The sequence below is a fragment of the Cricetulus griseus genome, chromosome 2 (genome assembly GCF_003668045.3).
Source record: "Cricetulus griseus strain 17A/GY chromosome 2, alternate assembly CriGri-PICRH-1.0, whole genome shotgun sequence".
Classification (NCBI taxonomy): Eukaryota; Metazoa; Chordata; class Mammalia; order Rodentia; family Cricetidae; genus Cricetulus; species Cricetulus griseus.
This window is the reverse complement of record NC_048595.1, coordinates 311,617,168-311,632,503: the sequence shown is the minus strand read 5'-3', so window position 1 is coordinate 311,632,503 and position 15,336 is coordinate 311,617,168. Positions and strand designations below refer to the sequence as shown.

The following is a 15,336-nucleotide window of genomic DNA, read 5'->3' as shown; positions in this document are numbered from 1 at the left end:
TATCATTGTTCAAGAATGCTAATTCTTTTAAATAATCCATGGAATACTTTTCTGGGGAAAAAACCAAAACAACATTTTTTTTAAGACTTTTAATTCCCAGAGTCCCTGTTTGTTTCCATCATTACAATCCTGACTGGAAGACAAGTAGCCTAGGCTCCTGGAGACTACAACACCCAACAGCAACTTCTACGCTAACCTACCTTATAAATACTTAAAAACTAAAATCAAAGCTCTCCCCAGCTCACATCATTATAAAAGTCAGCATTCTGAAACCCAATGAAGCTTCAATAAAGCTTCAGGGTTAAACCACTGAGCTACTATTTCACGAAACCATAGATTTCTTTAAATTTGTTTTTGTAAGCACTAAGAAATAAATGTAAACTTTGCACAACTGAACAACAGCAAAAGCAGGAGTGGGGAAATAAACATAACTTTTTCTTTGCCACCAAGAACATACACAAAGGACAGTTATCACATCCTAAATGATGCCGTGGCTGTGCTCTGGATTTTAACTCTAAAAACAACCAGAAGACAAAATCAATTCCAGACTCCCTTGACCTTAAAGCAGAAGTACACAGCTACATCACACCTTCCATGACAGAAGGTGGTGTCAGCGAGCATGGCACCACATTGTGAATACAGAGAGAAAAATACAAGGAAAAAGGAATGATCACACAAAGAAAAAGGTCTCAAAATATTTTGTCCTCAAATAGGAAGCCAGCTGCCATAGGGGAAAACACACAAACTAGAAACATAAATCACAAGCATTTGGTACTTTATGGAAAACAAGTTTTTGGTGTAAGACTGTTAGAAAAACTTTCTTGAACATTTTTAGTAAGGTAGAAGGGAGCTTCAGAGATCAATTTGTTAAAAAAAAAAAAAAAAACAGCTGCTTTTTCCCTCCCTCCCTCCCTTTTTGGTTTTTCAAGACAGGGTTTCTCTGTGTAGCTTTGTAGAGCAGGCTGACCTCGAACTCTCAGAGATCTGCCTGCCTCTGCCTCCCAAGTGCTGGGATTAAAAGCATACACCACTACCAGCCCAGCTTCTTTTTCTTTAAACTCAAGAATGAAAAATTTTAGCAAGATATAATGGAGTTCTCATTTGGAACTAAATACTAAGTCTGCAGTTTTAAAATTTAAGACACAGTTATGTAGTGATAAACTTACTCTATTAAGTTTGCTTTTAAAAACCCTTTTATTTTGAAATAATTATAGACTCTTAAGGCATTACAGAATAGAAGCGAGATAGCCCATGGCCCTATCATTAAGCTTCCAACATATAAATTTATTTTACTGTTAATAATGAGTGCAGGTGCTCATGGATTCCAGAAGGGGGCACCAGATCCCCTGGAGCTAGAGTTCTAGGGAGCTGCAACCACCTAACGTGCGAACTGAACTCAGGTCCTCAACAAGAATAGTAAGTTCTCTTAATTAATTACTGAGCCATCTTTTTAGTACCCATCCATACCATTTATATTCTGGCTTTGAGTGGTTATGGTTGTGGCTGTCGAAAAATTGTCCTGTCCCATCAAGAATATATTTAACAAGCTTGTTAGGTGCGTATGTGTGCGTGCGTGCGTGCGTGCGTGCATGCGTGCGTGCGTGCGTGTGTGTGTTTGAAAGAGGCTCCAAAGAAACACTATCCAAATGAAATTCCACTTTATCACACAAAGCTACCTGAACAAAGTGTTTGTCTTGAAATATTCCATTACCAGTTTCTGCCTCTGTTGATGTCAGTTTCCCCATTTTTAGAATTCGAAAATTTTTAATTTAGCTCTAACATGTCTTTGTTCCTTAGTGTTACTATATATCTATCAATAGTAAATTGTTAGGGAGAAATAAAAATGGTTGCTTTCATAGTGGGTCCTTTAGTACTCCCAAACAATTCAAGCACACCTAAACTGAAATTTGCTAGTTAATGTGAACGTTTTCTGAGGTTAAAGTTCTGAGAAACTCGAATCTTCCTTGTCTGCAATGTCTTTAGTGTATTCATTACTGTGACACAGTGTTCATTCAGGATCTTTACCTTGTGGGAATTAGCAAACAAATTTTTCTAGCTCTGGGATATCAACAAAATAAAAATGAGCAGAGTCCCTGTTTTCATACTATCATCTACCACCACCTCCAAAAGACAATGGTTCACAGTATTTGGTCAAGGCATGGACCCCTTTTCCCAGAAAACTCAAGCTTCAAGCACAAACATCCTGAGAAGGTAACCATGGCCCTTTGTCCAGTCTAAGAAACTTTTCTTTCTGAAAGGCTCTCTGTGTGCTTGGTCCCTAAAGCACTGTGCTTAGTCAGTATTTCCCATCGTCTCACGTGCTCAGACAAATAAGGCTGAACTGAGTAACCTAGCATCTAAGTTCTTACTTACCCAACTCTAGTCTGCATCTCAGAAATATGATCTTCAAGCACATCGTCTACAAAATGTCAGGTGAAAGGCAGTTCCGAGCAGGGTGGCCATAAAGCAAACAAATCACCTTACAGTCATCCTCTCCACTAAAACAGACAAATGCTTGTTATTCTAAAATTAACTCTTTTGATCAAGAGTTCATTGCACAAAATATTACAGTACACTTGTTGGTTGAAACCTAGCATCTTCTGAGCATGGTCTGTTGCATTCTTCTACACTAGTGGGTCTCAACCTTCCTAATGTCCCTTTAACACAGTTCCTCATGTTGTGATGACCCCAAGCATAAAATTACTTTTGCTGCTACTTCATAACTAATTTTCCTACTGTTATGAATCATAAATATTGATATGCAGGATAGCTGGTATGCAACCCCTGTGAAAGGATTGTTTGATCCACAGGTTGAGAACTGCTGCTCTACACATTTAATCTAGACACCAGCAGTTTTATTAGAAGAACTTAACTCAGTATTATCTTCTAACTTTACCCACAGAGTTAGATTTCACACTTAATTTTACAATCTAGCAGTGATGATATAGTTCTTTCTCTTAGAAATTGTTATTTTTCAAAAATGTCCTATTTTACATGTGTTTTACAATCATAAACTACTTCAAATACTTTTTGGAAAGTTTACTGTTAAATCATAATTGAAAATGACCAGCCCTGATTAAAGTATAAACAGATGTCTGATTAATGTACTATCTGTCTCCAATATAGATCAGTCCTGGAGACAGTGGAGCCTCTTGATCTTGACTTTCAAAACAAAATACTCAGATTTCAGATTGCTGTAACTTGTCTAAGATACACAACATACACACCACACACATATCCCCCCCACTCCCACACTCATTCACATATACACATCATACAACCCTATACACACTCACATGCACACCCCTTGTTACAGAAGTATTGTGATGCATACCTGACCTAAATGCATCCAAAGAGATGAACAAGACTATGAAGACTACCTTGTGTCTCCTTTAAAGCTTTCAAGAAAAAGTATTTACAATGACCTAAGCCTTACATCTACCAGCAAATGGGTGATGCAGCCAAATGCAACTGAGCTTCGCTCTGCTCCCATCAGCCCCATGTCTAGACAGCAGCTTGGTTTCTGCAGGACCTGGTAAGCGTTGCTGAGCACCATGGTAATCTTGTAAGACACAAATCCCAGAAGTGGTTTTACAACAGCAGCACCCCCCCACCCGCCGCCACTAAGATAAGCATGCCTCCATGATATGTTAAAATGTTACCACACAGCATATCATGAGCAATTCATTCAGCAACCAATAAATATAAATTGTCTTAGAAATCTACTATTTTTGACTTATCCCTTTGGATCCTACAATGGTAGTTAAAAATACACAGAAAATAATAGTTTGTCAGAAAATGTGTGGCTACATGATATGCTTATTATGAAACAAACTGCTCTGAGTTAAGTGTGGAGCACTCAGACCAGACACGTGGGCAGCGTCTCCAGGACCCTCAAGGCAGCTCATCCCAAGGACGCTTAACAGCTAGCTGAGCACACTTCAATTAGGGTTTCCGTTGAACACAGATGAGCTAGACTTCCAGTTCTGGAACTGATACAGGAATGAGACAAGTAGGCAATGGTGTACTAAAATACATAGGTTGAAAGCTGCCACATTCGCTTTGGCTAGCCTAGAGCAAACATATCTGAAGTACTTACTCATACTGATGTGTTATCAGGTATGTGTTATATAACCACCTTTAACACTGGCATATGTGGCACTGAGCCAGCAATGGATAAGACTTACAAGAGAGTAATTAACAAGCACATTCCTCATTGCTTTTTAAAATTAAATCCAGGCTTTTCTATTGAAATAATTTCTATTTTTCCTAGTTCCTGAAATAGGCATCAGACTTCTAAAAAGAAGAGCAAGATCTCAGCCAAAAAGCCAAAGAGTAAGTATTAAAACAGGGCTAAGAAAAATAAGTTAATAAATTACATTAAAAATGCATTGAGAACAGAATTGCAGCTTTTAGTCAGCAACCCCTGAACCAAAGGCAAAGGTCTGCCATGATTAAGGCGGGATTTCTATATACAGTACCATGTATTTGCCCCACCCACCCACCCACCCAGTTCCCTTAGCATTCACCTTTATTTCAAATGCACTGCCAAGACGAAATAAAGGCTTCTCTAGTTTAAAAAGAAAGTCATATATGGATCCTTCTGCCTTACAGTCTTCCTTATACCTATGACAGCATTTTTTCTTTTGGTCTCCGTGCACTCGGTATAAGCAACTACTGCAAACAATCTTAAGACTTTGGCTGTGACAGGCTGCGACTGTCAGGGTGACAGCCTCTGGAAGGAATTACTCTCTTCTTCTGCTGGAGTCAGTTTGAGGGTTGGCAGCTTCCGAGGAAGTAGCTGAGGGCTTTGGCGGAGATTGTCATCCATCTGTAGAAAGCACAAAGACAAACCTGACTAAGGCTGAGGCTCCTCTTTTGTGGACTGTGGCCTCATCTAGACTACATACAGCCTGGAAAGGACCAGAACTAGATGTTTGCAGGATGGATGGAGAAACATTTCTCTGATAGTTGTTCTCAAATACCAACTGACTAACTATCCATGAAAAGCAATGTGACTCATACCTGTCCCATCACAAAATTATAACAAGTTCTACAAAAAAAAAAAGAATATGATCAGAGACTCACTTAAGACACCTTCTACAAGAAAGAGGAAGCACGATAGCTCTAAATGTGCTCTGCCTGTCCTCCCCACACACTGAAGAACAGGCACAGTCCCACCCTGTCTGAGATGACAAAATGAGGCTCAGACAAGACAAGTCCCTGTTCCAGGTTCTAAAGTCAGTGTCATGAACCATGTTTTTTTATTCTAACACAATTGTTTTTAACTACTCTTCTCCAAACTGAAAGAGAATGCCAAAGGATGCTGGGGAAACTGTGGGAAAGACAAGGTCTTTCAAACACTGGTTACTTCTAAGCCAACCTTAGAGAAACCATTAAACAAGCATATTAAGAAAATGTCCAAGAAGTGCAGAGATGCACACTAGTGCCCCTGGGACACTCGGGTAGATTACTCCAAACCCCGCCTTCACCCCAGAGTACTGCAGAAGGTGCAACATGTGGATACTGGTGTTGAGTTCTCTATCAAGTTCACTTTTTAAAAAACTTGAAAGCAACTGCCATCAAACCACAAAACCAACAGAAAATAACATCCTATCATTCACCCAATAGACATGATGTTCTTAGAGCTCCGCATAAATGCACAATATTTATAACTCCCCTTGTTTTCTCAAGATGCTTTCAGAGCAAGGAAGAAACATTTTAGCAAAGTGTGTGTGTGCGTGCGCGAGTGCGCATGGTTTGTTGAAGACAGATAATACAAGGTTAATTCTAAACTTTCAAATAGGAAAAAAGTGTGACCAGAGAAGCAGCATTTACTTTTCTGCAAGAACTGTTTCTCAAGCATATTCAGTCTCTTAAGCTCTGGATTTTTGCTATAAATTGTAAAGAATGGTGACTAAGAAGAGCAGTTGCCCTACTATGTTTTACCAACTATCACACACTTTCTACGGAAGAGCAGCTATGAACACTTGCTGGCCTTACAAGATTTTCATAAACCGAAAAAGGCCCAAAGTGGACATGTATAAAGTAGTGATTGGGCTCCTAATTTACCTTCTGTCTGTGTTGGTATTTCATAGTTTCCTCGCCATATCTGCCATGGATTCTACACATATAGAAAACGGGAACTAGCTGAGTGGTGGCGTACACCTTTTATCCCAGCACTTGGGAGGCAGAGGTAACCAAATCTCTGAGTTTGAGGCCAGCCTGGTCTACAAATCGAGCCAGGACTGTAATAGGACTGTTACACAGAGAATCCTTATCTCAAAAAACAACAACAAACAAAAAATTAAACTATGTTAAATAGCCTTCCTATTAAATGAGTGAGCTCCTGTGACCGCATGAGCACTTTGCACACATCTTCATAGGATGTGTATTGGACTGAGCAAAGTATAGAGTGTGCCCAGATATTACTGACAAGGAAGAAGGGAATGAGTGCTTAGACCCAGCAGAAGAAAGCAATTTCAGGATAGAGCAAGGACAGCAAGCAAGGCTTGCTTCTGACTTGCTGTCTTTAAAGGTAATTTTTATGTCATCCAACTTGATACATGCAAACTCTACAGTAAAAGGCAAAAGGTAGACCCACTACAATTATTCAAATTTCCCTCAGTGAAATCACTGGTGGCTTTAAAACACCACATTAAATAAATCTCCACTCAAAGTATATATAAACAGCCTTTTGAAAAGTAAACTCGCCGGGCATTGGTGGCACACGCCTTTAATCCCAGCACTCGGGAGGCAGAGGCGGGCGGATCTCTGTGAGTTCCAGGCCACCCTGGTCTCCAGAGCGAGTGCCAGGACAGGCTCCAAAGCTACACAGAGAAACCCTGTCTCGAAAAACCAAAAAAAAAAAAAAAAAAAGTAAACTCTTTAAAACTAAGAGGGTAGAGTGAATACACAACCCAAATAATAGCATTCCCACAGAAAGGAAAATTATTAAAGTAACTCGACCTTTTCAATTAAGTTGGATTCCTTATTTACAAGTTGTGTGAGTTTCTGCAGGTTTGCGTCTATCATTTCTTGTCCAGCTGGAGAGATGCCTGAGAAATCAGAAGAGAAACCAGGGAAAGAAAGGAAACTTTGAAAGACTTTCAAGCTGTTTAAGACTGAAAAAAAAAGTTTTCAGTTTACCCACCTTCCCAACTACCCTCTCTCCCCAAAAGAAAACAGAAAAGAGAAAACATATGTGGGTTTTAATTAGGGTAAAGTTAGGAGGGACAGCAGTGCTCCACAGGAAACCAGAAAAACCCTGAATTGTGTTCTTAGAAGACAGAGCCACAGGACATGCAGCCAGCTATAGTGGTTAGTAAAGGCACGGTACTCTCAGGGTCATGTTGCCGCCTTCCTAATCACTTACATAAGTCATCAGTTGTAGTGCTACAGGCATCTTGCTAAGGTACAGATTCCCTAACAGATACCGGGCGCCCAAGACATTTAAAGGGATTTCTAAAAGCAGAGCCTTCTGGGATTGATCCTGGGACATCTTAATTTGGGAAGTATGGGAGAGCTGTGTAGTCAGGTTTGCTAGCCACTGCTCCAGAGTGACAAGGTCGGATGTTACTTGGTTCCCTAACTTCCCATTTCCTAGACTTCCCTATATGTGAAACAGATAATCCACCAGAAAAAAAAAAAGCCTGTCTACCTAAGTCAGCTATCTCATAACTTCTGTTTCTTAAAAGGACAGCTTCAGCTACCTCTACAAATATAAACTTAGTGCCCAGTCCCTTAAGCACAAGGCGCCCCGTCACAGAGAATTCCATCCTAAGTGCCAAGAGCCCTCTACTTACTATATGTCCAGTTTTGGTGCAATCAGTTTTCAAGTAGTGGAATCATGGGAGTGTACCTCACCAAAGTCAATCTGCTACTGATTTCTGTTCATGGAGGAAAATGCTGGAAGCAGCAGGTAAGAATCAATTAAAGCAACTGCCCATTTGCACAAGGATAAACACTACTTTTCATCGGGGACTCAACACACGTGGTTTAGTCTTTTAGAAGAAGAGGACTCACTCAAGGGGGGCAATACTTATAAAGAAGATACAGGGAACTCATGAAGTCCAGAGGATGATGGGGGTCAGATGGTGCTTTCTCCGGGTAAATAAGAACACGGCAGCAGATGGAACCGGCAAACCACCAGGTCTTGAAGCTATGAACCAGACTTGTTCTACTTCTTCATTGCCAGGAGACTATTAAAATACCCAATCTGAATAAACATTAGCTGAAGAAAAGCCGACTTACCCACAGGCCCATGCCTAAAGTAGCTGTTTAGGATGTCATCGCAGAGTCGGCACAGGTTGGAAAGCTGTTTCAGATGCTCTTGTAAGTGAACTTTGGGGAAATGCACTTTATAAAGAGGTGCAAGGAAACCAAAGACGTAGGCATCCAAGGTGGAAGGCCTGCAAACAAAGAACTCTCCATCAAAAGCACTTAAGAGAAGACGACTTGGACAGTATTTTAAAAATGCTCTTCAAACTATCTGTCAAGTCTAATAGTCAACATCATGTTTTGAATGGCTTATTACCATTTTTGTTTCCAAAAGTGAGGCAGACAGGGTTTTACCTTCTAAGTAGTTTTAAAAATAGTTAGCCATTTACTTTATTCAGAAGAAATTAAGGTTGTAAACTACAAATGTTATGGGCTGGAAGCAGGGTGGGAATAATGTTTGATACTTTCACAGCCACTATGTAGCACACTAATCTAATGTAAGATTAATGCCAACAGAAAAAAATCTCGTCCAAAAGCTGAGTAAATACTGAGCTAAGAATTGAACCTGGGGCCTCGAGAGTGCCATCTGAGAGCTCTGTCATGCAACTATACCCCAGGTTCCCTTCTGAAGTAAAAACCTGATCTTTTGGGGGCCAGGAGAACCATCTTTAACTCACAATTCACTGAATATACCCATACAACATATCAAAATGACTCTTGTTTACACAAGACAAATGATAAATTATATGTATACATTAAATATCAACAGTCCACACACATCCAAAAAAGCACCAGCCCTGGGACTGAGAAATGGCTGGATGACTTCTTTCAAGGTGCTCATCAAGAAGGGTGTGGCAGCGTGCATGCAATACACACAGCAGGGGCCAGTGGCTTCTTCTTCTTTTTTTTTTTTAAGATTTCTTTATTTATTATGTATACAATGTTCTGCTTGCATGTATGCCTGCAGGCCGGAAGAAGGCACCAGATCTCATTATAGATGGTTGTGAGCCACCATGTGGTTGCTGGGAATTGAACTCAGGACCTCTGGAAGAGCAGTCAGTGCTCTTAACCTCTGAGCCATCTCTCCAACCCCCCAGTAGCTTCTTGATTAGTGTAGTGGCAAACATGGACATGCCTGAGGAGGAAGCCCAGTGGCTATTGGGGAGGGGCTCTAATCTTTGGCAGCAGAAACACTGGCCCTGACTTTTTTTTTTTTTTTTTTTTTTTTAAGGGATAAGAGCTAGCTTATTCTAGAGCCAAATAGGAGTGGACGTGGCCCAGGGCTATAGATTTAGGTCACTCCAAATAGTGTATTCCCGACAGCAGTTTATGAAGTTTTTATAGAAACAGGACAAAGAAAGCCTGTCAAACACTTTTCAAATATACTGGTGGGAACTATCAAAAAAGGTGACTTATAGCAAAATGACTTTTAATGGAATTTACTCACGTGTCACCAAAGAAAAACTGAGATGTTCCCAGTCTGTTTGACAGGAGATTTAGGCACTCCTTGGCATCTCTGTATATCTAAAAAGGATGAAAGATACTCTGGAGGTAGCATCTCTAGGTAAGGCCACCTGTCCAGTCCCCTCTCCTCTCCCTTCCCTGGTGCTTGCTGGGAGAATCTCATACCTTTGCTTCCACTTCATTGACGTGGTAGAGGGGCGGTTCTCCCCTTGTCAAGAGAATTCTATTCAGAGCTCCTCTAGACATCCTTCCAGGCAAGATTAAACTTAGAGGGAAGGGGATACGGGAGGCAAACCACGGCTTTGTCACAGTAAAATAATTGTCATTCTCAACCCAGAAAGTATGAAGCTGACAAAGGAAGGTAAAACAATTACAGGAATGTTCTGCTAAAATAAACATCACTCAATCAATGTGACAGTTTTTTCATAAATGTCTTTGAACAAGGTAACTTTATTTAAATTTTCCACATAAAAAAACGACTCAAGGTAAAATGAGATTACTTTAAACCCATGAATTTTGTTGACTGCTATATCTCAGCACCCAGAATAGAGCCTAGCACATACTAAGTGCTCAATAAATATTCACTGACTGAATGAACTACAATATACCAAATTCTATAGATGAAACAAAGTTTATTCTTCTATTGGTAGGGTTCATTTCAAAAACAGTATTATTGTGCTAGAGTGGAACTCAGTGGTAAGATGTTTCCCTAGCCAAACAAGCAAGCAAACAAACCAGACTATCCACTTCAATGGATAAGTCTAAGAGAATCCACTTTTGTCATAATATAAAAGGTAAGACTAATACAGGAAATTTCCTCTTTAAGACCCCCCCCCTTTTCCGTTCTTTCTAACCAGACTACAACATTGTCACTAAATCACTACAATACTGCAGTATTCAGAAACACTCACCACTGCAGGGAGAAGTTTCTCTTCCAGGAGGGCAATGTATGCCAGGGTGTCTGCCCCTTGTTTTGCTGAGAGTTCACAGTCAGCATTGTATTTCTACTCAAAACCAAAACAAAACCTGTCAGAGGTCAGAGAACATCCCAAGGACAAGGAAGCCAAGCAAATTACAACTCTGATTCTCCCTGACAAATGTCACAAACCTGACACAAACCCAATGAATACTGTTAATGAAAGAGGGTTCTGAGAGCTACACCATTCACAAAGTGAACAAGTGCTGCTTACAGCATGTCAGCTGACTTTTATGGTTTAGATGCTCATTAATGACCTTTGTTCAGAGTGTGGCACATGTTAGAGTCACCAAGTAAAAACAAATTTTTTTTTAACAAGAAAGGAAAAAAAACATGCAGTTCCTTCCTAATGTTTTTCTCCATAAAAAAAGAAACTCTTCAACTTAGAATATACTTAAATTTTAATGGTACAGGGTTTTTTCCATTGTACTGACAAACCAATTATAACTTTCATGTTTATATGAATCTTTACGTTTAAACATCATGGATTTACTACATAAATATTTACACTTTCACACATTTTAGGTACATGATTTCATAAAGCATATAACTATTAGGTAAGTGGTTTTTAAAAAGTAAAACACAAAGCTGGGGAATACAACTCACTAGTAGTGTGATTGCCTACCAGTCACCAGGCCCCAGATTCCATTTCCAGTACAAAAATAAAATAGCTACAATTTGGTGGGAACTCAGGTGTCACAATTAGCATGACATGAATAGCAACAATGGGACTAAAGTGGTAATGCTATCAACAAGAATAATCTTGAATAATTAAACTGACTCTTCTTACATCTATTTCAATAAATTCGCAAAAATATACATTGCATATACTTCATTATGACTTCCGAATCACAGTAAAATGCAGGTTTTATGTCACTGGTAAGCAAGTCTTTGTTTCTCTGTTGTCAAAACATAGGCATTCCCAATTGCCCAATGAATTGAAAAAAATAAAACCACCTTAAAATGAATTAAAAATACAAGCCAGCCCAGTGGCTGTGCATGCCTTCAATCCCAGCACTCGGGAGGCAGAGGCAGGCGGATCTCTGTGAGTTCAAGACCAGCCTGGTCTGAAAGAGCTAGTTCCAGGACAGCCTCCAAAGCCACAGAGAAGCCCTGTCTTGAAAAGACAAAAAACAAAAACAAAAACAAAAAACAACAAAAAAATCAAACCCAAACCAAACAAACAAACAAAAAGCCAAACAGGATGCCAGGTGAAATGTGTCACACCTATAACCCTAGCATTTGATGCCAGTCTGTACTGCAAACTGGCAGCCAGGGTACATGTGAGTATAACTGCAGTAAACTATCTACTTCTTCAAAAGGAGCAACCCACCTGTTTTCTTAAAAAGTTTAGTATTTTTGCAGGCTGGGAAACAATGTTGTCTTCAGTTGTCAAAATTGGTACATCACCTATAATCAAAAACAGTTATAATTTATTCTGAAGATTACAATACCTTAAAACGATATCAATTGTACCTGGGAGAGCATGTGTTAAGAACGTTTGCATCTTTTCTTTTCTTTTTTTTTTTTTTTTTTTTTGTAGTTTCACAAGGGGCAGTTCTGGAGAGCATTTTCGTTTTTCCTATTTTCCACAGATTTGGCTTGCACTTTGAGTTATTACTCAGAGTGATCTATTCACAGCCAACGCGCAGCCAAGGTCATTCTAAGAAGCTAAAGCGGCCGAAGTACTCTAGGGCTATATACCCATGGCTTTAAATACAAGAAGGGGTGCCAGTGTTCAATGGGCAGAAAGGGGCCTGTGGAAGCTTATACTGTACCTCTTGAACCTCTCCAGGTCTTATCTATGACATTGACTTTCAAGGGTGCGCCAGAGAACTTGGCATAAGCCTGAAACAGAGTTTGCAACAAGACATTTTAGACTGAGGAGTCATGCAGGTCTGCAGAGCGGCTCTGACAGCTGCAACCGCAGAGGCCGACGGCTGTCCGCGCGCCCGAGCCCGCGCCCCTCCCCCGCCTGCAGTCGGGGACGCGCAGGCTTCCCGCTCCGGGGGCGCGGGTCTGCAGGAGGCCTGAGGATGCGGGGCGGGCGAGCTTTCTCCCCCAGCAGGGACGGCGCAGCCAGGCCCGCCCGTGCCCAGCGGAGCCCGCAGCCAGCCAGCCCAGTCCTCCCGCGCCCCGGCCCGCGAGGCGGCCTCACCATCACCACCAGGGACTCGCTGTGGACCGAAGGGAGCCCCCAGCCACCTCCCCAGCAGCTGAGCTCCAAGGGGGCCGCCATCTTGCCCGGGCCGACCTCCGTCACCCGGAAGTACTCCTGCCGCCCACTCTCCAGCACGTGGAGTGGCGGGGGCGGGACGAGGAGCGGGGGCGGACTGCTCCTGGCTTTGGACGGAGGCAGAAAAGACAGCACCAGGCTTTGGAAGAAAATTAACCACACTAGGAGCTAAAAGGACTGTGCCTTATGGGAAGCAGACCTGCTAGACGTCCTCCAAGTATTTATGGCATGCAGCATTACTGCTGACATCACTATGGTACACCTAAATCTATAAAGTGTTCACACAAATATAGTTTTAGATGGCATTGGTACAGGGTAGACCCTTGTAGTGTTCAGTCTTTATGATGGGCCATTGCCTGCCATTCCAGTCCCAATTTCGGTTGCTATTCCTATGTGAACGTGATTCGACCTCATTAAAAATTAACCCTGTTCTAAAGTTTAACAGAGGACTCCTACTTGCTCACAGTGCTACTCCTTTAATCTAGAATAGCTTTTTTCTCCAGCTGCTCTCCATAAACTAAGTTTAGTGGGGCTGGAAAACTGGCTCTGTAAATGTACTTGTGACTCTTGAAGACTTAGGTTGGTTCCCAGCACCCATTTGGTACTCGAAGTCCATGTAACTCCAGGCCCAGGAGATCCGAGGCCCTCTTGTGCCCTATATGAGCACTCGGCATTCACGTGGTGCACATCTATACATGCTGGAAAGCATAGACAAGCCGGGCGTTGGTGACACACGCCTTTAATCCCAGCACTTAGGAGGAAGACGCAAGCGGATCTCTGTGAGTTCGAGTCCCAATACAGAGAAACCCTGACTCGAAAAACAAACAAGCAAAAAAAAAAACAAAAAAACAAAAAAAATGCAAATGAAAGAACGTAAGACGTTGTATGCACTTGAGTTTTGCTTCTGTCTAGTCACAGGCTTTTTGCCTCCCACTGTACAGCAGCTCTTCGAGGAAGGACAGGTCTGGCTTCATAGGTGTGAGACCGGTGCAGATATGGAGGTAATTTGCTTAGAAAGGCTCGTTTCACTAACTGCTCTGCTGTTGCTGTCTTGAAATTTTTATCTTGGCAAAACGGGCTCTTTATTTTTATTTTAGATTAAACATTGTAAATCATTCATCCAATTTTGTATATGGGCCTAATGGACATGTTCTAAATATTTCATAAACATTAAACCTGCTAATTTCTCAGAAAAACCATTAAGGAACTAACTTGGCATACTTATTGGGTACTGCATGGTTTTTATAGGCACCGTAATAGTCTTTCCAGATTAACCTCTTGATACACCTCTGGGCTTTCTCTTTTCCTCCGTGTAAGGAGATGCTTGGTCCACTTCAACTGAAACGCTGCAAATTTCCCTAACAATAATATTCAGTAATATTTGCTAGAAACTACATACATAGTAAAGAAGCAGCACTCCAAAATCAAAGTGCTGATTTGCTTCGATATTTTTTAAAGATAATGTTTCAAAAATAAGAGATATCCCAGAAATGAAAGAAAAGACATTCCACCCTAAGAAGTCACACTTTTCAAGTGAGAAATGCTCAGGGAATGTACAGTTGAAACTAAATAACATGTTTACTGAGCAGATAGTACATCTGAGACACTAGAAGCCTTTGGAAGAATACAGAGGTACATGAGATACAGAGTCTCTACTTAGGAGTTTATAGTCTACAAATCAGACATCACATACAGCTGGTATGAAAAGAGACTGTTGGGCTGGAGACATGGCCCAGCTATTAAAGGTTAAGCTCACAACCAAAAGTATAAAAAGACAATGTCACCAGTAAATTTAGAGACAATATGTAAAATACTAAAAACACAGAGGAACAGTGCATCACTGCAGCATCGTTGAAGGGTGTCTGGCTCATCTTTAACATAAAGATGGTAATTTAACTTTCTGATTTGATGTTATGGAAGCTTCATGTTTTGAGAAATAAAATTCCAAGCAATAAAGCTCAGAGTCTGTGTACTGCCACGAGGTTATTTAAAATAATCCCACAGTGAGAATGTGGATTCTCTGAGTCTTGTTGGTAGTTGGGGTAGTAGGTGGTCAGAATTCTTTGTGGACACATAGTGTGTGGCCTTCTCTCCCACTACTCCTGCTACTTATGAGGATTAAATTTGCATTAGAGAGAACTTAAATCCTTGTTAGGATGAGGCAGATAACAGCATCTTTTTCTATCTGATAATTCTTTCTTAGAGGTTTATTTGTGCCTAGTTAATAGCATCTTCCTCTTGAAAGCCTATATCTGCTAGATTGAATGATTGAATTTTAAAACACTGGTGTACCTGATTGCACAACCAGGCTGGATACTGTTCCAGACAATGAGAAAGAAAGCCAAAGCCATCAGAAATTATGCCTGGTGTGGGTACTTGGCTTCTGTGGCTTCCTTGGCTGTTAATCATACTTTTGGGCTCTTCCCAGAAAAAGCCTTTT

General features: G+C 40.9%; 1 protein-coding gene across 4 annotated transcripts; it reads right to left on the bottom strand.

Moving 5' to 3' along the window:
* Positions 1-1,175: 1,175 nt before the first annotated feature.
* Mtx3 (metaxin 3) lies at positions 1,176-12,945 on the bottom strand. 4 transcript variants are annotated; one of them, XM_035440493.1, is made up of 10 exons: positions 12,819-12,945; positions 12,439-12,508; positions 11,994-12,070; positions 10,596-10,688; positions 9,850-10,032; positions 9,668-9,744; positions 8,254-8,411; positions 6,970-7,058; positions 4,530-4,831; positions 1,176-3,992 (listed from the first exon to the last, which is right to left on the bottom strand). In XM_035440493.1, exons 1-9 carry the CDS (start codon positions 12,897-12,899, stop codon positions 4,721-4,723), a joined length of 939 nt encoding a protein of 312 aa, XP_035296384.1. In that variant the 5' UTR covers positions 12,900-12,945; the 3' UTR covers positions 1,176-3,992; positions 4,530-4,720. The 4 variants fall into 4 exon arrangements, with proteins under 4 accessions (XP_035296384.1, XP_035296387.1, XP_035296385.1 ...); XM_035440494.1 differs by lacking the exon at positions 1,176-3,992 and adding an exon at positions 7,806-8,161 and having other exon boundaries at positions 4,778-4,831; XM_035440495.1 differs by lacking the exon at positions 1,176-3,992 and adding an exon at positions 7,806-7,908 and having other exon boundaries at positions 4,778-4,831.
* Between the last annotated feature and the right edge of the window lie 2,391 nt (positions 12,946-15,336).